Source organism: Patagioenas fasciata, chromosome Z (genome assembly GCF_037038585.1).
Source record: "Patagioenas fasciata isolate bPatFas1 chromosome Z, bPatFas1.hap1, whole genome shotgun sequence".
Taxonomy (NCBI): domain Eukaryota; kingdom Metazoa; phylum Chordata; class Aves; order Columbiformes; family Columbidae; genus Patagioenas; species Patagioenas fasciata.
In genome coordinates, this window is record NC_092560.1 from 66,446,222 (window position 1) to 66,472,204 (window position 25,983).

The 25,983-nt window shown below is 39.9% G+C and overlaps 2 protein-coding genes across 2 annotated transcripts in view; one reads left to right on the forward strand and one right to left on the reverse strand.

Annotated features, from left to right (window-relative positions):
- CENPK (centromere protein K) overlaps positions 1-10,538 on the reverse strand; it is a 34,098-nt gene extending 23,560 nt beyond the window's left edge. The window contains exons 1-4 of the mRNA XM_065860656.2: positions 10,418-10,538; positions 7,853-7,954; positions 5,596-5,652; positions 1,509-1,581 (exon numbers count right to left, since the gene is read on the reverse strand). Of these exons, the coding sequence (XP_065716728.1) occupies positions 1,509-1,581; positions 5,596-5,652; positions 7,853-7,954; positions 10,418-10,420 (235 nt within the window). The 5' untranslated portion in view covers positions 10,421-10,538. The remainder of the gene's footprint in view (positions 1-1,508; positions 1,582-5,595; positions 5,653-7,852; positions 7,955-10,417) is intronic.
- Positions 10,536-25,718, forward strand: PPWD1 (peptidylprolyl isomerase domain and WD repeat containing 1). The gene is made up of 11 exons (XM_065860655.2): positions 10,536-10,709; positions 11,729-11,831; positions 12,400-12,500; positions 13,753-13,873; positions 16,536-16,983; positions 17,556-17,746; positions 18,237-18,426; positions 19,535-19,716; positions 21,894-21,975; positions 22,545-22,727; positions 23,814-25,718. The coding sequence occupies exons 1-11, from the start codon at positions 10,586-10,588 to the stop codon at positions 23,955-23,957; spliced, it is 1,869 nt and encodes a 622-aa protein (XP_065716727.1). The 5' UTR covers positions 10,536-10,585; the 3' UTR covers positions 23,958-25,718.
- Positions 25,719-25,983: the final 265 nt, after the last annotated feature.

Sequence of the window (25,983 nt, forward strand, 5' to 3'; positions counted from 1 at the left end):
CATTTTTGCCCAGGAACCTGGCAGCACCTGGTGGGTGATGTTTAAGGATGGAGGAGTCCAGTGTGTACCTCAAGGGGATCTGACTTTAGGTGAAAATATTCAATACTGAACTGCATGATGTGAATTGCCGCACTAACAGTGTTTAATAAGTGTCTTTCAGATCAAGACAGTGATGATGAAACCAGAGCTAGCTTCTTTGAGTGGCACCTGACAACTTCTTCAAAGTTGATGTATTTAACCCACAAACAGTGGTCATGAGATGTACTTCATGTACCATTTTTCCTGCCCTGCGAGACTGTTGTGACAAAATGAACTTCATGAACTTTTCAAAGGATGGTCCACTGATTAAGAGAATAATGAATTACTCCTGATTACTCCTGTGTACATATATACACATGTGTGTGTGTGTATAAATATACATATATATATATATATAGTAGTGATTAATTAGATTGTATTGATAGATTGTATTAATAAGGTTTAAGTATACCGTGAATGGCATACTATAAGGGGTGAAATGTCCTGGTTTTGTTAAAAACAAGTTTCTCTTTTAGTGAATTTGCCTGTCAGCTAAAGCTTTCATATTAGCTGCATTTTCCTGGAGAATCAGATACATGTTTTGGTAAACATAGCAATGGAATGCTAAGTTATTGATAAGCATGGATGGACATCATGAAAGAAGGGCAACGAGAGACAGGTGACCAAGAAACTGACCAACTGTGTATAACATCCCATTCACGTGAATACTTCATATAAAAGTTGCAGATCACGAGGATCTCGTCCCTTTTTCCTTTTTGCTTATGGCCGACATTAGGAGAGGACCTTGCGAGTCGTCCCTGTGAACTGAGGCCTAGTGAGAGACCGAATCCAGCTCCGGTTGGCTGCAGAGTCCAATCCAGGACTTCGGGTGCCGGCTCTGCAGTTGCTGAGGCTTTCAAGATCGGTTTTGTATATTTTGTATTATTTTCTCTATTCTTATTAGTAGCATTAGTAAAACATTTTTAATTTTATCAACTCTCTTCTCTCTATCCTTCTTTCCCTCCTGATGGCCTGTCCTTAGTGGGAAGGGGAGAGAGGGGGGGCCGAAGGGAGAAGGGGGAGAGGAGGTTAATAATACATCTGCTACAGTTTTATTGTCACCCTGCAATCAAAACCCTCGACACTGCATAATGAACTTTTATTACCGCGTTAGGAGATCTGCTAACAGTTATTTTTTCATTTAATTTACTGATGAATGATGATATGAATCATGCATTTATTTGTCCAGAGTCATAACTTTAAACTATAGCAGAATTCACTTTGAATGCTAAATTCACTTAGAACTTCGTGCAAAAAGAACATAGAAATGAAACATGCATGCTACTGTGGGAGTATTTAATTTTCAAGTAGCTCTAGTATGAAATACAATCAGCAAACATTTGATATATACATACAGTTATAGGTGCCTAATTGAAAGAGACTTCACAGAAATTTATATGTGTATATCTTAGATGGAAACAGATACTTACATTCAGGACATCTGTTTTGCCATTGATGACATTCCACTGACAAAGCTCTCACTCGTGTCATTAACAGGGAAAGCTGTACAACAAGAAAAGAAGCATTTCTTGAAGTGTGTTGAGTTGCAATGGAGTAAAATAAGATAGAAAAAAATAGTAGTAAAAAATAGTAGAAGAAGTAGTAGTAAATAAGACAGTAAAATAAATAAATAAGTAAAATAAATAAAGAGATAAATGAACAAGTAGCAAATAAGATAGAAACTCAATTATTAAGCTTATAGAGTAGAAAACAAAAGAGCATCTATTACAACAGACCACTCATTCCTTCCAAAGATGTACAAAACCACTCACAGGGATCAAGAAACACTTTTTTCCCCCAAAAGGAGTAAATCAGAAGTAGACAGTGCTGGCATTTTCTCCTTTTCCCTTGTAATATCAGATAATGATCACAACTGAAGATAAGCCTCTAGAAGCAATGACAATACTTCACATCCATACTCCTTCTTAGATGCATGGTTGATTCACAATTTAAGGTTAAATGCCTGATTCGTGATGACTAAACACAAGATTGGCTTCAAAAAAAAATAACAGTAGTCAAATAAATCTTCTAGCAAAACTGCATCTGTGAACTCGACAAAAATGCTTTAAAACCAGTGCTTTAGTTCACTGTAATCACTGAAAATATAGGAGTAATAAAAAAGGCCCCACCTGTCCAGAAAAAGTTTATTAAAAAACCCTAATCTAAATGTTTTTTAAAAATGTACTTATTTTATTATCTTACTGTGTTCTGAGGAAAGAATATATTAGTTATTACTATTCCGCTTCCTGAAACTGAGGACTACACCTGTAATTTTTTTAATACATTGTAAATTACATATTGATACAATATTAGAAGTATTCTGATGAGAAATTAAGCATAATTTTAAATACGAAAGTACTGCTGATATGGTCAAGCATTCAATAAAAAGCACTGCAGATTGCATTTGTCTTTAGATCAACTAAAAAGAGAAAAATATGCTAAGAATCATAAGCCAGGTTCTTACAACAAAAAATATCAAAAACTGGCAACTTAAGTTTAGCTTTTGACTGCTCAAAATAACTTTGTACAGTGCATCTTCAAAAGACAACCTTTTAAAATAAAGGAAAAGGAAGCAAGCCCAAACCAAAAGTAATAATCACCTTACAGGCATTTCTTATTTTTAAAAGGTCTTTCAATAGCACCCAGCATGATCTCCACAATTTTTCCAGGTACTACAGACTGACAGGTCTGTAGTTTGCTGGGTCAATCCAAGTACCTATGTTAGGATGGCAACAAGATCACATGAAAGTTGCTGGCCTTCTCCTCCCCTGCCTATTTTTTTATTATCAAGCACTATCTTAATTTAATCTTTATTTTTGCAAATCCATTGAGTCACCATCTTGCTATGACAGTTTTCAAGAAAAGCATATCTCAGAAGTGTAAGTATTAATTACAAGGGTATGATGTGCTGCAGTTAAGCTGCAAAGAAAGGTGAAAACCTCAGCCTACACACAAAGTTATACAAAATTTATTTCTACTTATAGGATTTTATCCAGAGTCATACAAGAAGAAAAAGGATTGTATTTTATGCATTTGAATACGCATCTTCATTTCTTTATTCTGATTAAATAGTAGTTTAGAACATGGTTTATTACTAGCAGGAGATGTCAGTAATGGCATAGTAATTAAGTATCTGAATGTATCCAATATATAAATCTCTGAAGCAAAGTGCTCTTTTTGTTAACTATTCAGTCAAGTGTATTGAACTAACCATCTGAATACCCTAACCGAAGTAACCTAAGATGGAGATTTAATACCCACATATTCTATGTAACCCACCCAATGCTTATCTGTTTATACCTTGCAAATCTGGGGTCCTCATATAAATCCTGTTTTAAAGATTCCCATTTAGAATACACAAACAACTGAACAGCCTCCCAGGGCTCAGTCTTGGGGCCAGTTCTGTTCAATCTCTTTATCACTGATCTGGATGAGGGGATTGAGTGCACTCTCAGTAAGTTTGCAGATAACACCAAGTTGGGTGGGAGTCTTGATCTGCTGGAGGGTAGGAAGGCCATACAGAGCGATCTGAACTGGCTGGATTGGTGGTCTGAGGCCAATTGTACGAGGTTCCACAAGGCCAAGTGCCAGGTCCTGCACCCAGGCAGCGCTACAGACTTGGGGAAGAGCGGCTGCAAAGGTGCATGGCAGAAAAGGATCTGGGAATGTTGATTGACAGTGGCTGAACATGAGCCACCAGTGTGCCCAGGTGGCCGAAAAGGCCAACAGCAGCCTGGCTTGTATCAGGAATAGCATGGCCAGCAGGACTAGAAAAGTGATTGTTCCACTGTACTCAGCACTGGTGAGGCCCCACCTCGAATCACGTCTCATCATAAGAAAGACATTGAGGTGCTGGAGAGAGTTCAGAGAAGGGCAATGCAGCTGGTGAGGGGTCTGGAGCACAAGTCTGATGAGGAGCAGCTGAGGGAACTGGGGCTGTTCAGCAGGAAGAAAAGGAGACTGAGGGGAGATCTTATCACTGTCTACAACTACCTGAAAGGAGGTCGTAGCATGGAGGGTATAGGTCCCTTCTCCCAGTTAGCAAGTGAGAGTGTTGAGCACTGATAAGGATCACAGCTGAGAACATTGTGACTAGTTCAGCCAGAAGACACATTCAGAGCAGGGGGAATTGCGATCTTCATATCAACGACGAGCTAACAAGCCACAGGTCAGGCTGGCTGACGGACCGGAGATGGAGGATGTGCTGGAGGACACACAGCCCCATCTCCTGATACGCCCAGCTTGGCAAACAAAGGAGAAAAGTTGAGATCCTTTTAACATGGCCGGGGCTTGTCGAAACTTGTTCATCTTTCGCAATCACCACTTCCCACCCCCCCCAGACTTCCCTTTACTCTGGGAGCTATAAAAAGCTCACAAAAACCAGCACAGTGCGGGGAGAATACCAGTCTCATCCAAGGGCCTGTCCAGTCACCATCGACTGAATACCAGCACCCTGAGGACCCTCACTCTGAACCAGACATCGGAGGACGTTGCTCTCCTGACCTCAGCATCCCCGCCGTGGAACACAGAGGCCGCGCATCATCGTACAAGTCCTGTCATCCACACTGTGGGGCTATAAGAGACTGGATCCCTCACTCTTTTCTTTCTTCCTTTCCCTCTGCTCTTTCCTCCTCTCATTTCCTCTATACCCCCATTGCTTTGTCTCTCCTTCTCTCTATATATCTCTTTTGCTCTCCCTTATACCTTAGTTTTCTTCCTTCTCTATCACTCTCTTCCTCTCTTTCCCTTTTTGAACATAAAAGGAAAACACCATCTTTAAGCTCTGCTGTTGATTTCTGGTTAAATTTTGTATTATAGCTACTGATGGTTGCCAATGTATCGCTCGTAGTAGGACTTTCACTGTTAATGTGTTGATAAGTTCTGTTATACTTTTGCCAAGTCACCATTCGCTGTAACCAATATTCCAACAAGTACTTTCAGTAAAACTCACAATTGAATTGGACCCCGGGGGTGATTGTCTGTCATTTACTTCACATAACCGCGCAGAATTAACCCAGAGTTAACTCACACCCGGTCTCATCTGTTGACTCAGGGCGCGTGTCGCGTCTAGAGTTAACTCATCCCTCATCCCATCTGTTGGGACGGAACAGAGAGGACAAGAGGAAATGGCCTCAAATTGTGCCAGAGGAGGTTTAGATTGGAGATCAGGAAAAAATTATTAACGGAAACGGTTGTCAGGCATTGGAACAGGCTGCCCAGGAAGGCGGTGTTTAAAGGGCGTTTAGTTGAGGTTCTTAGAGACATGGTTTATTGCTAGAGTTAGGCTAGGTTATGGTTGGACTCAGTGATCCTGAGGGTCTCTTTCCATTCAAATGATCCTATGATTGTAGGATTCTATGTAACCTTTTTGCTATATGTAAATGCAACTTTTCAGTATTTGCTAGACACATACTCCAGAATACAGCTTCAAAGTTAGTAAGAATTGGAAGCACACCATATATGGACAGAAAAGCAAATAATTTGTCGAGAATAATAATAATAATAAATCTACATTACCTTGGCATTCGATTTTAGCAGCGTTTCCGTTCCCAGAAGCAGTAACTGATTCTGACACTTTGTAGAAAACAAACAAACCAAAAAATGTTTACTTACTCTCCCTTTTGTAACAAAGAAATGCAATGCTTATAAATTCCAACAAGTTGTTTAATATAGGAATAAAGGAGTTGTGACTTGGCTCCTACCACATCCATCAGAGTCTTACTCAGAGCACAGAATTAAGAGTTTGAAGTGATACTGTTAGAGAACAGACTGCCCTAGCTTACTGAGTGTATTGCTTTTTGTAGAATTTGTTTAGAAACTGCTTATATAGAATTTGCTTAGAATAAGTAAGTCTGCTTAGCATTAACTTCTGCAAGCTGTGAACCCTTGAAACTTTCTGCTTTATAAAGGTAAAAAAAGGCCTGAGAGTCTCCGACCTAGAAGGGGAGCTGCGACCTGGAGATAAGTAAAGGAAAAGAACTACACCTAACGGAAGAATGTTTGACTGTTGTCAAGAACTTATTTTGCACAGTAGCAACTGAAGGTCTGAGCTTTAACTGACAGGCTACCTGACGAAAATGAAGAGATCCAACAAAGAGAAGAGACACCCCAGACTCTGATTTCGTAATTGGCCCAGTGTGATGGGTGAGGGGTGGCAGCTTGGATTGTGGGGGTATAACTGCCTCAGTTTTTTCCTGCTCTATGCTGTACCTTGCAAACATATTATTTATTTTAGAGGAATTTCTGGAACCCATGCCTATGTCTCTGCTACAGGAAGCCTAGGGGAAAGGAAATTCTCTAACCACAATTAAAAAAAAACCCAGAATTTCAATTAATTGCAAAGTAGAAAAGTAGCAGCTAACAAAAGATGTATGATTTGAGGAAAAAGGGAAGTTCTGAGGGAAAAGTGAGTGGAATGACACTGAACAGACGAACATGAGAAACAAGGAAAGGAGAATCATGTACGAATAGAGAGGCTGCTGACAAGTTACCACACTTGCTGCTACTATTCTGGCCCTCCTGAGTAATCACGTTATAACAAACACTTTTAGTTTTCACTCATTTAGGGCGATATACTGTACGCTTCAGAAAAGTTCTGGTATTTAGAAGTGCAACACATCAGCTTTCCATGACTGCAGTGGGATGTATATCTAGTCAGAAATTCAAGCCACCACAGATATCCCAGGCTTCATCAGGAGACACCTGCTAAGCACTTTCTTGTTTTATGGTGTTTGGAACTAAAGCGCAACATAGGAGTTCTCCAATAAAATCTGCTAAAGCTGACACACAATCGTTGGAACATCACATCATAAACCGTATAACCTAGGAGTTAATTCAGTGACTATTGGCTGTTTAAACTTTTTGCTGAAACATGCTTGCATCCAGGATGCAACAATCACAAAATAATAAAAACCCTATTGTTTTTATCAGCTTCCAAATATAACACACGTTATCACTTCCCGTATTGTTTTGAGGATGCTGAGAACGACATACGAGATATCAGCGATTTTCAATTAAATTCATCATAATAAACATTCTAATGACCCTTCTAATCTGAAAATTTCAATGAAAGTTTGCATCCTTGGAAGTGCTGTGAATCAAACTTCTTTTGATAATTTATTACAGTACTCCAGAAACCTAAACACAGGATTCCCTGCCATCTGTTCAATACCAAGTTTACACGTAACAACAAATAAAATCACATTAGTCTTTTAAAAGCTAATTGTGTAAAATTACTGCACTGTGGCTTGTCTGTACTTTCTTCTGTTTTAAGTCTGCAAGTATTTTTCCTTCCGTTTCCAATACTTTTTCTAGTTTGAAGCTACACCTCAGAAGTCAAGCAAATAGCATGAAAATATTATTAATTTTAATAATAAATAAAATTGAGTGAAGCAAGTAAGAATATAAAAAAAATAATTTTAAACAAGTAAATTGTTTAACTTTCCCTAGCTTTAACATGTACTCTTATTCTGTTTAACTAAATCTTAACATCAGCATGCTGTAAACAAAGCTTGACACTGCAAGGCATTCTTCACCCCTGACAGCAGTTCCACCTTTGGCCTTTTGGAAGATCTTTTATTTTCCTCGCTGCCTGCCCCTGTTTTTTTTTCTTGTTGTTTTTTTGGTTTTTTTTTTTTTGTTTGTTTGTTTTTTTGAGGTGGTTTCTTTGGAAGAGGCGGGGAAAGCATGCAGGGAAGGCTGGGGAGTTGAACAAGCAAATGCTGAGGAAAGAAAGTCTACAACAAATCTAGTCTAACACTTGTGATTTGCATACCTCTTCCAGAAGCTTCCAAATACTCTCGCATTCACCCAAGAGTTCTTCCTTGGCATCTATAGTAGAAAACAGGTTGCCGATGACATCTTGTATGCATTCAGCCTATTAACAAGCAAATAAAACAGTTATCATGTAGATCTACAACAGTTATTTACAGGTTACTGAATCATACCTGTTCGTTTAGGTCAAAACAGAGCATTCCCTTTGAATATGAAGTTTTCAGTTAACCCTCCTATATTTCCAGATAGCACTCAATCATTCTGTAAAATTGGCTAACCATATTATCATAATAAAATTTGAAGACACTATTAATATTTTTTTAAATCAAATCACAAGATCCCAAATTTTCAGAACTGCTTTGATTATCTGCAATAGTGGGTTTTTAGGAATTTTCTGATAACTTTAATAAAGAAACAAGAAGAGAACCTCACTTCTACAAAGCCACACTTCCATATACCTGCAAAGTTCTTAACCACAGTTAGTTCTGCTCTGTCTTCCAACAAATGTTCTAGTCTATTTTTCCTTAAGACAACCTGAACTCAGAATCATTTTGATTAACAAATAAAAGTGTCTTGGAGGTTACTAGAAAACCAAACAAAAGAACCTGAAAGATGGGCCCACAACAAAGGAAAGAGGGCACCAGGATAGCCAAGGGAAAAAAATCAACCAAAGTTAAATGGAAAAGTTTGAGAATCTGTTGGATCAGATAGAAACACATACAAATTCAGAAATTTAATCCTAGCTAAATCTACAAAGAGATACATGAACAACAGCAGCAATCAAGAGGGGGAAAGAAGGCAAAAATGACACTCAAATGGATTTTTTTTAAGCTAAAACAACCAACAGGAATTTCCTAGATGTACAAGGCGCAGGTAGCCTTTAAAAATGCTTAAATGGATCACTAATTTCGCCAAATCAGTAGAGATTTACAAGTGATATTAAAAAAGATAAGGGTCTAAAGAAGCGATAAACATCTCTGCCTTCTTGATGATGCACAAATTCCTAACTCAACCTTTTGTTCACCTTCAGAAAATGCAGCATCAGAGAAACTTATTATGAAAACCCAAATAATCTAAAGGGAATTAAATATTTAACCAGTACCTCCAAAGTTCAAGTATACCACAGCAGAGTGGCTAAGAAAAAAATCAGAACGTCTCACTAGAGACTGCAAGTACTCTAGAGGACTGAAAGGTAGCAATACTTCTGCTAAGCCTTTCTGGCAAAGTTGTTGCATCCGTAATTAAAAACAGAACACTAGAAAATCTGGGTTGCCATAATCTGATAAGGTCTAACAGGCACAGCTCAGTTTTTGCAAAGGAAAATTACTGTCTTCTTAGGAGTCTTGGAATGGCTCCACTACTTAAAAGAGAACTATTTCACATAATTTATTAAGACGTCTGAAATGCCTCCAGCGAAGTCCCCCACAGAAGGCTAATAAAGAAATTAAGCAGTCTTGAGATGCAATGTACTTTTTTTTTTTTTTCCTCAGGCCAAAAACTGTCAAGGAGACAAAGAAAGAAAAAAGCCTGAACAGGGAATTTTCATCGTGGCAACCAGGCTCAACAGCAGCAGCTAAGAGGGCCTGGAACAAAACATCTTTGGAAATTTGAAAGGGATCTTCGAGTGGAATAAAAAGTCCTGTTCTCCTGTGTCCACCTGCAATAATACAATCTGTCCGCATGAACACATGATGTGAAACAAACCTTTGAGCACATGCCTAAGAAAAAAAAAAGTTTAAATAATTACAGTGGTTTTATTATTGTTGACCATCAAAATTTCCGTGCTCGATTTTACACAATGTACATATTACAAAGTTACTACAGGCCCCAGCAGCACAAGCTAAACTGGCTTGTGGTCCCTAATATTATGTTGCTAATTGCCTCTCAAAGTATATACGTCGAAGTATCATGTTCAGATTCTTCTCCTTGTAGCTTGCCGTTTTATCTATTTCTGTATGGTAAAATTAGGCTTCTATTCGTACACTATGCATGAAAACCAAAGACTTCCTTGATGTGTTTCAACGCGCTCTTTCTCACCTCATTTAGAACTCGATAATTAGGTAAAAAACGGACACAGGGACAAGTGTGCATTCTGGGCTTTATGCCAGCCAAGCAAATAACGGAAAAGTTTCATGTCAACAACTACAAAAGGACCAGCTACGGAAGGAAGATTGAGATGAGAAAGTAAGAGCAGCCCTGGGAAAACTGATGGGAAAAGTCAGAAAGCCGGGACTTCTAAAGAGAGCAACTTAATTTTTTTCTTTTAAAAGAGCAAGATAAAAACAGCGGCACAAAAGAGACCAGGCGGCAAGCTCCCATCGGCCCTAGCACAGCCCCCAGCACTGCACCCCCGAGGGGAGGACACGGGAAAGGGGTTGATCCCCGCACTCAGCGCTCCCGCGACCCGCCCGCCCCGTTCGTTCGTTCGTTCCTTCCCTCCCTCCCTCCCTCCCGGCGGCTCCACCGGCCGCCAGCCCAGCGGGGGCTCCAGGGCGGAAAAGCGGCTCCGCCCGCCCGCCGCAGCCCGGGACCCCTGGGCCGGTGACACCCGACCCGCGCCCGTTACCATGGTGGCTCCGACCGGTACTCAGCGCTAGGCGCCCACAGCGTTCGACTCGCTCTGCGCGCGCTCCGCAACTATTGGCTGCGCCCCACGGCGTCACTTTCAGGACGTCCGGCGCAGGGTGTGGCGAGCGCTGGGAAAGGGCGTCGCGACAAAGTGACGGTGCGCAGCATGGCGGCCTCGGAGTCGGAGCGCAAACGGCGGGAGCCCGAGGCGGCGGCGGTCGAGGAGGATGAGGAGGAACGCTGGGTCGGGCCGCTCCCAGGGGAGGCCGCGCAAGCGAAGAAGAGGAGAGGTAACGGGAGGAGCGGAGCCTTCGCTTGCTTGCCCCTTCTCTGCGGGCGCTACGCAGGGCCCGGTCTGGAGCGCTGGGGTCGCTGCTCGGCCGCGGGCCCCGCCAGGAACGCGGCCCCCGCCACGAGGTGGGGGCGCCGGGCAGCTAGGTCGCCCTTGGGCGGTTCCCCGTGCCCCAGGACGGGCGGGAGGGCGGGCGGAGCCCTTTGCCTGAAGCGGCGGCTCGTACGTAGAATGGCCAGGCTGTGGAGGGAGCTCGTGGGCACCCTATTTCTACTTCATCTGGGAGATGCCCTCAGGCAAAGAGGCCCTGCATGGTAGTGCCGGCAGCGCTGAGACCGTGCTGCCCACAGATGTGGAACGAAATGGCTTCTGAGGCTCTGCCCTAAGATGGAGGAGCCTCAAGGTTGTGTTTTGATACATGGTGTTGATGTGTCCGGCAACTCACAGCTCTCTGAGCATCTGTCGTAAAGTAAATGCAGGTTTAAAGATGTTCAACAGATGCAAAACTGCGGGTTCAGAAACGAATATGATTGCGCAGATGTCAACAATTAGGATGTAAACATTGGAGACAAAGGTAGAAAATCAGGTTATTTTAGTTGGGCTAGTTAAACAGTGAAATAGGTAGATGCTAGCACCTAGAATTTAAGCTGCAATACTTGTGTGGCACCTCACATTTCCTAACAACAGTGTCAGGAATATGTTTGGTTTTGGAAGAAAATCAGGTGCAGATAATCTTCTTAAAAATTGTGAGACTGAATTTTTTCTGATTATATTTGGACAGCCAAGGTCATAGTTGCTTTAAACGGGGCATCTGTGCGTCTTAAAGCAGAGTTTGAGTGGCTCCAATCTATCAGGCTGAGTAGAAAGCCACAGCAGAATTCCCTTCTGTTATCTTTTCGGAAAATATTAGCGTATTCTTGACTACAGTGGGGTTAAGCTATTCAAGGGAGAAGGGAAGCCAGATGTACCTTTATGAAAAAAAATTTCCTGATTTTTTTTTTTTTTTATTCTGTTTAGTCCTTGAATTTGAACACGTTTATCTTGAAAATCTACCATGTGCTTCGATGTATGAACGCAGTTACATGCACAGAGATGTCCTTACACATGTAGCATGTACTAAGTAAGTGTCTTCTTTTTTTTTTTCACCGTATCTTATTGTCAGAGATGTATTTTTGCATATGCTGGAAAGTTTTCGTTGTAGAACTTCAGTAATGGAAAGACTGAGTCTAGAAGTGCTATTCTAATTAAAAAAACTCAAACAAAACTAAGTGCAAAGAAAAGGGCTTACTGCAAAGATAAAGATTGTTTAAATAGAATGGAAGAAAGTCTTAAAATCCTTATTGCAGTGGGCAGTATATACAGGAATATGAGCAACTGGCTGCATCTGAACAAAATGTGATTCAGCAGAGCTGCTCAGATTTAGGAGATACCTTTCTTCTCTTTTTTATATGTATATGCACACATGTACATTAGTAAATAGCAGCTACTGTGAAAGCACGGAAATACTTGTTTACTTTTCCAGGAGTCGTAGTACCCATTCAGACAGATTGTCAGAGTAATTTGTTTAAAGGTAATTCTTTACACAGCACTAAGGATAGTGAAAATTACTGCTCCAGAGTGGTGTGGAAGTATATAATGTGTGTAACTTTTTTGTTTCTTTGTTTCTTGTTTTTCTTTTGCAATTGTAGGACAGATTTTATCATAACAGCCAGTCATGATGGACATGTAAAATTCTGGAAAAAAATAGAAGAAGGGATTGAGTTTGTGAAACACTTCCGGAGTCACCTGGGTGAGAAGTTGCTTTTTCTTCTATAAAGGACCTCACTATTTTTTCAGCCTTGCTCTTAAGCATTTGAACAGAGAGTACAAATAAAGAGAAGAGGGGTTCTGGGATTCACTTGCTGCAGTTAGGGATTACATGATACCTACCTGTCTGTCTTTATTCCCCTGTCCTGTTTATGTTTTGTTCCGGAACTGCAGGAGGGTTAGGGTGAAAATAAAACACGTGGGACGCCTCCTGCACAGATCCTCTACATCCTTTGCATTACTTTGTGCCCATCCTGTGGGGAAAATGTCAAGGACTTTAAAAAGCTGTCTATTTAAAAATAAGTGAACAATGTGCATAACAGGATTCATAAAATCCAGAAAAGTTAAGAAAATGGTACTCTAAGTGGTTACCTTAATCCCTGATGTCCTCCCCACCTCCTGCAGTGTCGAAAAAATGGTAATTTTCATCTTGTATTATTGCAACTGTAGAGTAAATTCTGCATCATTGTCGTGACTATCAGCTGAATTCCAATTAAGAATTAATAATTTTAACCCAATTTTCAAAGTTGGTAAGTACACATAGCTCTTGCGTATTATGCTAAGCATTAAACGGGCTGGACAGAAAATGGCATTCTCATTGCCATTAGAAGAAGTGATCACATGCCTCGTGGGGAAAAAACCAGTTTGAGATGTAGACTGTTGGAAAAATATTTAATGATATATAGTAGAAGTACTGTTTCTTGTTAGACTTTGAAAAGATGTTACGGTGGTCTCTCAATCCTAACTATCAGCTTTTCGTTATATACAGAAACAAAATGTGAGAACAAAGACTACCAAGCAAAAATAAATATTGTGGAGTAGTTCTGAGTATTATGTGTGCTAACAGCAGGACTGTAGAGTCTGTAGAGTTCTGCTTTTTCTCTCTTGAGGTCCAAGCCGAAGAGCACGTTATTCTTTTAACGTATCTTGATATTGTTCTCAATTTATTTAAATGAACATTTTAAATGAAAATAATTGACATTATAGTCTTTCATTTAAGTATATGGTAAGTAGTTCAGTATAATGTACCTGATTGTGGCCAGTGATAGGATACAAACTGTTGTTTTGTGAGTTTTTTGGTGTTTTTTATTATGAAAGTCAGATAGGTTTTTAAGTCTAAAAGGTGAAGGAACAGCTGAGAAACAGGTTTAAACCTCTTTACGTTTTTCCCGTGGAATATTGAAATGGAGGATGTCCCTTTCTTGTGTCTAACAGTATGTTAACTTTTTTAATAGGTGTTATTGAGAGTATTGCTGTTAGCTCAGAGGGGGCATTATTCTGTTCAGTTGGAGATGACAAAGCAATGAAAGTGTTTGATGTAGTCAACTTTGATATGATCAACATGCTGAAACTTGGGTAAGTTACATAGTTCTTGAAAATGGTTGTTTGGGATTATAAATGGGGGTTATTTTGCTAAGACGTAAATCAATAATTTGCGTGTTTTGCGATATTTGTTCCCCCAGTCAGATGAAGCTGAGTAAATGGCATTATCTGAAGTGCATCCTGTGGCTATGGTCTGCTGGACTGAATAGAAAAATTTATGACTATATGCCCAGTATGTGAGTGTAGTAGGTCTGTGCCTTCCATCAGTGTAAAATATTATGCAGAAAGATGTGGTGTTTCTCAAAATACTGAGATAGACATGTTTTTTTCTCTTGTTTGGAACTGAATTTAAGAATCATAGCCAACTAATACTTCCAGTGAAGAAGGAATTTGGCCTGTATGAGTTGTCTTATTTGTTGTCATAGGGATAGACATTTCTTCCTTCTGTTACAAAGACTGTTGTTTTTCTTAGTCTTGCTGTTGTAGGATTTCTGTAGTTATACAGTATGTAGCTAAAGAATGTGGGAGAAATGGGAATGGATGTTATTTGAATTATAACAATACTAGAGGAAAACAAGCGCCACGCTGTTACAAGGGTGAGTTTGGAGGGTTGGAGGTTCAATGAATGCTGTACCGAGAGTAGTAGAAGTACTGCCGATTCCACAAGCCTTTTTGAGGAATCAGTTTTCCAGTTCTTAGTCCACTATTTGTTGTTTAGTTCTGAAACTGAAGTAGAAGCATAAGTTCAAAAAAAGAAGGAGCTTTTCAGATACCTATATAAAAGCTTATGTGACGTGCTTTGCTGGTGGTGGTTTTAGTATCCTCCTCCAGATAATATATTTAACCTATAGGAATTGATTCCCTCTTGGCTGTCTGCTGTGGAAAAATTCTAGTTAACCTTAGTATTTTGTTTTTACTGGTCTTTTCTACTTAGCAGCCCTGTATTGTCACTACGAAAGTGGTAAAATTGTAGTACGAAAAACATTTAATAATATTAAGAAAAATTGAATTTGATGTTGCAATAGGAGATGTACTTTCTGTTTGAGAATTCAGGGAAAACTGAGGTAGAATTTAAATCTGTTTTGCTTCAGGAATACCCTGAAGATGCTACCTGTAACATTTTTCTTTAGCATGTTTCCTGCTTTATCTTTAAATATATCTTTTTCAACCTCAGTAATCAAGACCTTCCTCTCCCCATGAATTGAATTTTACCTGGAGTGAACTCTTTAATGGAGAACAGCATACAGCTGTAATATAAGCATTGTCCTAAACAGTCTTTTAAAGCTTGTGGTTGTGGCTCGATCTTCTGCCTTACTGTTTATAGAGCAGATGGTCTCTGACCTGCCTGAGATTTTGTCATGGCTGTTTGCTCAGGCTTGCAGTTGTTGAGGTAGCATCCTAACTTCCATGTGATCTTTTCAGCTCTTGTTATCTTGCATTGCTTGCTTTGACAGGCGTATGCCAGTATATAGCAGCGTTGATTAGCGTTGCCTCAAATACTTCATATCCTTTCAGTTCTAGCTAATCCATATAGTGTGGCGATCAGCAAATCCCCATGTTTTATGCTTCCATCAGTGATCTGGAGAAGGATGGCTATTTCTGCAGAAACTTTGGATAATGATGTGTGTAGATCAATGGGACATCACATTTGTTTATTTATGTATTTATTTCATCTTATTCGTTCTAGTGAACCTGAGACAAACTTCTGGTTGTGTTTCTCTTTATGAGAATCTTTACCAAACAGGCACTGAAAATCCAAATAATTAGTGTCTGTCATTTGTTAATCTTCAGTATATGTTAGTTTGATTTCTGAAAGGATACTGTAAAAGAGTTTCCTGTGGAGACTGCCATTGGAGTGGTCTCCCCAGTGAAGTGGTGGATTCCTCAACACTGGGCACTTTTAAGATTCAGCTGAACAGGGTGCTTGGCCATCTTGTCTAGATTGTGGTTTTGCCAAGAAAGGTTGGACCAGCTGATCCTTGAGGGCCCTCCCAACCTCGTATTCTATGATTTTATGATTTCTTTGTGGTCTGACGTTTAGTTCCTGAGTTCTGGTTCTCAAAATCTTTGGTTACAGACTTCTTTTAAAAAGTGCCTTAACTTATATTATTGTCCATATCTCTGGCTTGTTTTACTTGTAGAGTATGGTTTTGGTGGTAGCAAATGGGTTCCTTCTCAAATGCATTCAGAACACTTATTTAATATAGGATGATTGTCTTGATTTTACTTAGATTTTTTTTTTTTTTTGCAAGGCTTAGCTGAACTTTTCTGTAACTATATGGCAAAGGTGCAGTTTTCTTCCTTTCCACTGAAGCATTAATCATGTAACATATGGAAGAGAAATGCTATTGAATTGTGGAAGTTGAGTAGTAATCATTAATGCCACTGGTGTGATTTAGCTGGATTTCCATCCTTATTCTTCTTTTATAGCTGCCTTCTACCTTTGCTTTCTATGAGAGCCTCTTTATGGGAGCCTCAATATGGGAGCAACAGAAATTTGCCAAGCCATCCACTGAATTGTGTTGCTTGGAAAAGCTTGGTTATAACCCTGAATTTTGGCAAGACAGATGTTAGTAAGACAGTAAATGAAGTTCAAAATTTGCTTCTGATATTTGATTTCAGGTTTATAGCATGACTCAATCCTTATCTAAGTAACATCTGTCCTTTTTTTTTTTCTCCTTCCACTCTGTTGCAGCTACCACCCTGGCCAATGTGAATGGGTATATTGCCCTGGAGATGCCATCTCTTCTGTTGCAACATCTGAGAAGAGCACAGGAAAAATATTCATATATGATGGACGAGGGAATAACCAGCCACTTCATGTTTTTGATAAACTCCATACCTCCTCTCTTACTCAGATACGGTTGAACCCTGTCTACAAAGTAGTAGTGTCTGCTGACAAATCTGGAATGATCGAGTACTGGACTGGAACTTCTCATGAATATAAGTTTCCCAAGAACGTGAATTGGGAGTATAAAACAGACACTGATCTATATGAATTTGCTAAATGCAAGGCTTACCCATCCAGTATAAGTTTTTCACCTGATGGCAAGAAAATGGCGACTCTTGGGTCTGACAGAAAAGTCAGAATTTTCCGTTTTTTGACGGGGAAGCTCATGAGAGTCTTCGATGAATCTCTGAGTGTAAGTTTGATCTTGCTTATCTTTTTATGAGGTGTTTTCTCTACGTAGCTGAATTTCTTTACCAGCACATTCACCAAAGTTATCTTTTTTTTTCTAAAGCTGAGCTTTGTTGCTGCATTTTTCTTGCAGAAAATGTTTTCTTTGTTCCCTTCCTTGCCTCTTGTATAGCTTTGCCACAAAATTACCGATTTATGTTAGTTATGCGGTGAAAGGGAGATGTCAATTTTCACCAGTGTTTTTGTACTGCTAGATTTCTTCTTACTAGGAAGCAATTCTGCAAAATGTCCGTTTAAAATAACATAACGATAGTGAATTATACTTGCCATCTTTTAAGAAATTTGTTAGATGGCTACATAGTTTTCTGTCTTTGCTTAAGCCTAGTACTACAGCGTGCCTATTGGTTCATTAAAATAAAGGGAGTATTTGTATTTGTTTTAATTCTTCAGTTAAGTTTGTGTGGAGTAATCTCATTTGAATTCTGAATTTTCTGAGCATGTGGATCAGTGTTTTGCTGCATCAATAATGTAAAATAAGCTTATATAAAGTGGGGTTTTTTTTCTATTTTTCTGTAGATGTTTACTGAACTTCAGCAGATGAGACAGCAACTACCGGACATGGAGTTTGGCCGACGTATGGCAGTTGAACGTGAGCTAGAGAAAGTGGATGCAGTAAGATTAATCAATATTGTTTTTGATGAAACTGGACACTTTGTTCTCTATGGAACAATGTTGGGCATTAAGGTCATAAACGTAGAGACTAACAGGTACGTTCCAGTGACACACTTTGAGATAAATATTCTTATTTCAAAGCCTATATTCAGTGAAGCTTATAGTATATTTCAAACTTGATATGGCTGTGGGGGTCTCTAATCTTATTTTGTTGTTGTTTGGGAGCCTTACATTAGACTGTAGATAAGATAGTGTGGTGACTCATAATGAGGTGTTGCAGTTAAAAGCTTAGTAAAACAATGCGAAAATATGGCAAGCGTATTTGTATTAAATATGCGTGAAATCTCTCGCTAATTGTGTGTGATAACATAAATGTGGATCGTGCAGTCGGGGTTTTATTGCATACGGAGGCTGACTAGTAAATCACGTAGCAAGTTTGAATAGAGAAGCATCGTAAAAAAGCAACTAGTTATTTGGGAGGGTTTGGGGAGTTTTGTTTTGGGTCTTCCAGGCAGAAAGGAGATAGATAATCTCTGACTGTGAGCAGCTAACAATAGTTATACCTTTTTACATCTTGTACTTCAGGTGTATTCGTATCTTGGGAAAACAAGAAAACATCAGAGTGATGCAACTAGCTTTGTTCCAAGGAGTAGCAAAAAAACATCGTGCTGCCATCACTATAGAGATGAAGGCATCTGAAAATCCTGTTCTCCAGAGTATCCAGGCAGATCCAACAGTAATCTGCACAGCTTTTAAAAAAAATAGGTTTTACATGGTGAGTCTAGTTTGTCTTTAAATAACTCCGTGCATGTAGTCATGTTTTTTCTGTATTATTTGTACTTTTCTCCTTGCACCTTTCCAGTGCTTTTTGTCCTGAATATTTGCAAACACAACTTTCTAGAGGAGTTCCTTCATTATGTAATTAAAAGAATTAAATTCAGAGCAGCATCAGGACTCAGTAGCATTAAGGACGTTCTGGGCAGCTCGCTAAGACAAGGAGTCATCTTCCTGTTCACAGGTTAGATTTTAGGTGAGATGCAGTGAATAAGCCAAACAGACAAGTAGTTCCAGAGCAGTGAGTAGTCGGTAGGGATGTGATCACCACAGTGGTGAGAGATCGGTCTGTCTGAATCTGATCATGTTTTTCGTTGGACCAAGATGGTATATTTTCTAAAGCTTTGTGTGGTTAGTGTGTAGTACGTAAGGGAATATACTATTCTGAATGGTATGACAAGTGAAGAGGAGAAGTTAGGCAAAATCTAAAACGTTACTGTTAGAGAAAACATGGCTATATGCATGCAGAGAGATTAGTGATTGTCATTTGACAGGTAAATGTACAACTCATTTAAGCAGATGCTGCTGTACTCGTATATTTAGTCTATATTTTTGCTATAAGTACTATAAAACTACATTTCTCAGGTTGTTTTCTTGTTTTCAGTTAAAATTGCTGGTTTTCTATAGTCTTACATTAATGTGGTATTAGAGTAAGAGGATTAAGTTTTACTTTGTAGTGAAACTAAAAGTTTGGTGATGAAACTCGCTGCTTGTGTCTGAATGTAACAGTACGCATTGATCTTCTCCACTGTTTTTTTTAAAGAAAAGATGCTGAGCTACTGTGAGCTTTCTGTTGAGAAGGGGGAGAAGCTTAATTTAACAGTTATAAAAAAAAGTTACTTGGATTTGCACGTAGGTGTACTGGAATTTGTGACTGGTGATGCACAACACTGAAACGCAAGGACAGACTGTCTATGAATTCTCTTCCTACATTTTAAATCTATTTGGGTGTTTCGCGGTTTGAATAATCATACTGACATCGGTGTGTAAGATAAGGGGAGGGGGAAAGAGAAAACCAAACGGTTAACCTTCTGTTCTTTTGTTCTTAGTTTACTAAACGTGAACCAGAAGATACAAAGAGTGCAGATTCTGACAGAGACGTATTTAATGAAAAACCTTCTAAAGAAGAGGTCATGGCAGCTACTCAAGCAGAAGGTCCCAAAAGAGTTTCAGACAGTGCCATCATCCACACAAGCATGGGAGATATTCATATCAAGCTTTTTCCTGTTGAGTATGTATTTAGTAGTTTTTTCTGTTCTTTCTTTACTTTCTTCTACACTTCATGGTAGCAGTGCCCAAGACGTGTATTTCAAGTTAGGAATAGTTCTCTTCTTCCCCTTTGTCTACTGACCATTTTTCCCGACAGTTTCTTAATACATCAAGCTAGGAATGTGACTCTTTACAAACACAAATAAAATAGGGCGAAATAGATGTAAGGGACAGTTGGGGGCACAAGTCTGTTGTTTTTTATAATTATTTTGTTATTTTTTTTAAATTATTTTTGCTTTTACTTAGTTACAGGTTCACGGGGGTTATTCCTTTCTTAGCTTTTATTCTTTCTCTAAACAGCGTATGTGAATAGGTTGTGTGGTTCTGTGCATGCTACATATTGTTGTAAGTCAGTGCTGTTGGATTCTGTCATGAAAGAGAATGATGATGTTGACAGTAGGACTGTGGAAGCCAGAGAAATACTGCAGTTTGCAACTTCCAAATGTGGCCATTGTACTATTTTGATGTTAGTGCGGCTCCCTCAAGTGCAACATGAAGTTTGTATCAGCATATAATATTAGTGCTGTGTATATCCAAAACCAGACATAAAATTGGAAGAGTCTTATTTATGCATGACAGTTGCTAAAGTTATTGTGTCAGAATCTCTTCTTTGTGGTGCTAATGTATGCAAACATTTTGTTATGAAACAGATCTATTTATTATTATATATCTTAATATTGCTATACATTTGAACTTAAACGGTGTAAGTGTAGTCCATGCTTCTCTAAACCCAAGTTCCTGGTGTATCATAAACATAGGTGAGGCAATACAACTTCAGTTCTACCCTGTAGGGCTGCCAGTTTTTCACCAGTGTCCCCTTGCATCAGGCCCTAGTTTCTGGAATTGTAGTACATTGGTTGAGGTGATGGTACAGCCCTTATTAGTAAGTGACAGGCCAACCTACATGTTATTCGGCTCTTTTTTTTTTTTAATTCTCATGTCAGTGTATCACTGTGTTTGCAGGGATAGTATTTCTAGGTGCTTCACTGCAGTGTTTTGTATGCAGTTTTCAATTAAATACATTATTGTCAGGCTAGGTTATTGTTAGTTTTGTCCTTTTTTGTTCTAGTATTTCCTGCCAGCTTAGCTTTGAATTTAAATTGTTTTCAAGATGAATGTGATTAAAAAATTAAAGAAGAGCATATAGGATTTGTATGCCCTTTAATTCTTTGGCCATGTGCTCATGGAATCAAGTTGTGAATGACTGTGTACTGCGCAGACTATAATCTCGTCTGTTCCATTACTTAGTCCGCTGGCACTCTGTTTCTGACTCGGTTTAGAGTATCACTAAGCCCAAGCTAATGTTCCTTGTCACAGCTGAACTCTACAGCTGTGGACTCTACTTGGCTGTTTTCTCATTTGCTGGGAAAATGTGCTTTGAGGAAATATATTTGGTTCCTGACTCATGGTCTAACCCTGGCTGGCAACTAAGCACCACACAGCCACTCACTTGCTCCCCCTCTGTGGGATGGGAGACTCAGAAGAGTAAAAACAAGAAAACTCATGGGTTGAGATAAAGGCAGTTTAACAGGCAAAGCAAAAGCCGCACACAAGCAAAGCAAAGCAAGGGATTCACTCACACTTCCCCTGGACACACAGGTGTTCAGCATCTCTAGGACGGCAGGGCTCCATCACATGTAATGGCGACTGGGGAAGACAAACGCCATCCCTGAGAATGTTCCCCCATTCCTTCTTTTTCCACCAGCTTGCATTACTGAGCTTGAAATCATTTGGTATGGAATATCCCTGGCATTAGTTGGGGTCAGCTGTCCCAGCTGTGTCCCCTCTCAACTCCTTGTGCACCTCAGCCTCCTCGCTGGTGGGTGGGGTGCGAAGTAGAAAAGGCCTTCACGCTGTGTGAGCACTGCGCAGCAATAGCTAAAATACCGCAGCGATATCAACATTGCTGCTGTCTTTCTGTGTAATCATGCAACTCTCAAGGTTTTTTGTTTTTATCTCTGGCTTTGAGGAGGTGGGGATTTTTTTCTCTTTTTCCTTACTTGTTGAAAGCTCTTTCTACAGTGTGCTGAAACACTGCTCATTACAACAGGATCTCAGTCTCAGCTGAAATGTTGACAGCCTTGCCACCATACAATGAAGTATTTATTGGAGCTTGTGTTTTCTGCCACACAATTTTAGGTGCCCCAAAACAGTGGAAAACTTCTGTGTGCACAGCAGAAATGGTTACTACAATGGACACATATTTCACCGTATCATCAAGGTAACATGTATAAAGCTATTTTTTTTGTTGTTTTAGATAATGTACCTTTGTGGTCAGTCCTCTTTGTTAATCCTTTCCTTTCCCTTTTGCACAAGGAATTTCTGTAGTGGCTTCAGAATTCTTTGTAAAGTCTGAACAACTCTGAGGCTTTTAACAGCTTTATCACTTCCTTGAATTTGTTTAATCGTTGTTCTGGAACTGACAAAGTGGAAGAAATCTGAAGCTGAGAGAGATGAATTCAGCACTCCTGCTTGAACTAAGACTTCATTTCATGTCAGAAGGCATTTCCTTAAAGCCTTCTCACTTCTCTTGCACCAGAGTCCAATTGATAGAGCCTAAGTGGTTGCAGGAGGTACAGATAATCAGGTTTCTGTCCCTCGCTAGTAGGAACCATAAGTAAGCTTGTTTTTTCACAAGTGCTCCATTATCACCTAAAGAAGCCCTTATCCACAGCCTTTTAACACATTTTGTTGGAATGTTTGAAGTAAGTTTGAAGAAATGTCACCTGGTATAAGACATTTTTGCTTATTTATTCTATGTGATGACCTAATAAAACCATTTTTGTGCAGGGTTTCATGATTCAGACTGGTGACCCAACTGGTACAGGAATGGGCGGTGAAAGTATTTGGGGAGGAGAATTTGAAGATGAGTTTCATTCAACTTTACGACATGACAGACCATACACGCTCAGCATGGCTAACGCAGGACCAAATACCAATGGATCCCAGTTTTTTATAACAGTAGTTCCAACTGTGAGTAATATTAAAAGCTCGATTTAGGGCTTGAGATGGTAACTAATATAGGAAAAAATATGTATTTTTTTTTCCTCTGGTGAAAAAAGGAACACAGGACTATCTAAATAATATTTTCTTGTTATTTTGCAACTAAACACTGCACACAACTATGTATGTTGTGTAGGCTTCACTGAAACAGTCTTTGAAGAAACAGAAGAGTATTTTTGTCCGTTGTGATCAAGAGGCCTTTTGCCTCTGATTGGAGTAAGGGCAATATCAAATTCTTAGTAAATCAGATGCATTTTAATTGTGTATTACTAGAGTATTTTGTATTAATATACTGTTTTAAACATGATGGCAATCTAGCTATTGCTTAGATTGTGTGAAATTTTTGGATGTGGTGGCAGGATGACTCCTTAATATTGTCTAAATATAGCTATGCATAGAAGCCAGTATTCAGGTTTGAAGATTTCCTTTGGTCTGTGTACAATTTCCGAGTCAAAAAAATAAACGCTGCTATATGAATTTAGCAAATAAAACCCAAATCCTGAGAGGTAACACTTGTAGACATTGCATTCTTAGAGCACTTATTTCAAAATCGTGTGCCTTCTTTCAGAAAGCACTCACCTGCCATAATTTTGAAGCTTACTGAGTTGTATCAGTGCCTATATTCAGGTTGCAAATTGGGCATACTGTAGATTACTTTGAATTAAGTAGTATTCTGGACTGGCACTTAAAAGTTCAGCTATGAAAATACCATGAAATAGAGACAGAAACAGCATTTCTGTGAACTAAGAATACACTTGAAAATAAATTACAGAATTGTACTGCGTTGCTAAAACTTGACCCCTGTAGTACCTTAAGAAAGGAATTGAAAAAGTGAGTTTAAATGCATATGAACACTTATTAGCCATACTCTAATAGTTAATTAGATGCTAGTATTTATATGCTGTTAAGTTTCATAGTCTGAACATACAAAATGTATCCGTGCTTACTCTACGTCAGTCTCTTTCTGGTTTGGTACCTAACCTAGAGGCTGCTTTCTATTTTAATAAGTTTCTTTTTCTTTTGTTTTCTCTTTTCTTCTCCTGTGCCCTCAAACAGCCATGGCTGGACAACAAGCACAGTGTGTTTGGACGGGTGACTAAAGGAATGGAAGTTGTTCAAAGAATCTCAAATGTAAAAGTCAATCCCAAAACGGACAAACCCTATGAGGATATCAGCATCATTAATATCACAGTGAAATAAGCAAGGATTTGAAGGTTCCAGCCTGAAGCAGAAAAACCTCCACATGGTAGGACCCAAAGAGGGACCTAGAAAGAAGAGAAACATTTTTGATAAGTGCCAGGACAGAGTGTTTCAGAGGCACGCTAAAATCAAAGTAGGCAGATGGCAAACTCAAAGAGGATTTTTCTTTCCGACCAAAATTGTTCAACTGTTGATAAACCAATAATCAAATGTGTTCTCAATCAAAATCGCTTTAGGCTCTGACAAATATTTAGTAAACAGCAGGTTCAAGATATCAGTGGGAATCCAGTTACTACACAGCCAACTCCGAGGAGCCTCAGACTTTGTGATGATTCAAAATGTGCTCAACCCTGAGGTGTTTCCTTAGGTGGCGTCCCAACCTATGGGGGAAGTCCCCAGCTGCAGACCTGCTGCTCTGAGGAAGTCTCCAGTGGCGCTTCGTTTATACCCTGGTCACAGTATCACAGTATGTTTGGGATTGGAAGGGACCTCAGAAGATCATCCAGTCCAATCCCTCTGCTGGAGCAGGAACATTTGATGAGGTCACAGAAGAACATGTCCAGGCGGGTTTTGAGGGGAAGGAGGCTCCACAACCCCCCTGGGCAGCCTGTTCCAGTGCTCTGTCACCCTCACTGAGAAGAAGTTTCTTCTCAAATTTAAGTGGAATCTCTTGTGTTCCAGCCTGCTCCCATTACCCCTTGTCCTATCATTGTTTGCCACCACAAAGAGCCTGGCTCCATCCTCATGGCACTCACCTTTTATATACTTATAGACATTAATAATGTCCCCCCTTAGTCTCCTCTTCTCCAAACTAAAGTGCCCCAGCTCCCTCAGCGTTTCTTCACAAGAGAGATGCTCCACTCCCTTGATCATCTTTGTTGCCCTACGCTGGACTCTCTCCAGCAGTTCCCTGTCCTTCTTGAACTGAGGGGCCCAGAACTGGACACAATACTCCAGATGGGGTCTCACCAGGGCAGAGTAGAGGGGAAGGAGAACCTCTCTCGATCTACTGACCACCCCCTTTCTAATACATCCCAGGATGCCATTGGCCTTCCTGGCCACAAGGGCACAGTGCTGGCTCATGGTCATCCTGCTGTTCACCAGTTCCCCTAGGTCTCTTTCCCCTACGCTGCTCTCTAACAGGTCGTTCCCCAACTTATACTGGAACCTGGGGTTGTTCCAGCCCAGATGCAGGACTCTATACTTGTCCTTGCTAAATTTCATCAGGTTATTCCCCACCCAACTCTCCAGCCCGTCCAGGTCTCTGGATGGCAGCACAGCCTTCTGGCGTGTCAGCCACTCCTCCCAGCTTGGTGTCATCAGCAAACTTGCTGATAGTATGCTCAATTCCCTTGTCTAAATCGCTAATGAATATATTGAATAATATCGGCCCCAGTACTGACCCCTGAGGCACTGCACTAGATACAGGCCTCCAACTAGACTCCGCACCATTGACTACCACTCTCTGGCTTCTCTCCTTAAGCCAGTTTGCAAATCTGATCTGTGGTCATATGTGGTCAGTGGTCTAGAAACTTCTCGTGACTGGGGCATTTCATTGGCTGAGGGACCTGTCTGTCAACCAAGGGGCATGTGCATGATATTGGACACCATGGTGTCTGTAAGTTCCTGGTGGTGGTGAGTGAGTGTACCTGCCACACAGAGCAATCACCAGTTTTACTATTTTTGGTGTACCTGAAGTGCCCTGTGTCTGTATTTCTGGTAACTTTGTATTTTTAAAATAAAACCTCTGCTTGTTTCTTACTACGTCTACTGGTTTTCTTCCGCTGCTTCTCTACAAAACTGAATATAAAACCCCACACCCTGTCTCACGATACCATTTATAAAAGGGCATCATGGTACAGTTTGTATCTTTCTCATGTTTCATTTGTATCTTTCATAGCTAATTAAACCTTTTTGCAGCATTGAAATCTTTGAAAAGATCAGAAATCCTGAGTGAACTCTTCCATCGTATGTACGTGCATCAAACATGAGATTAAGTTATGATGCTGTTTGCTATGACAAGGTA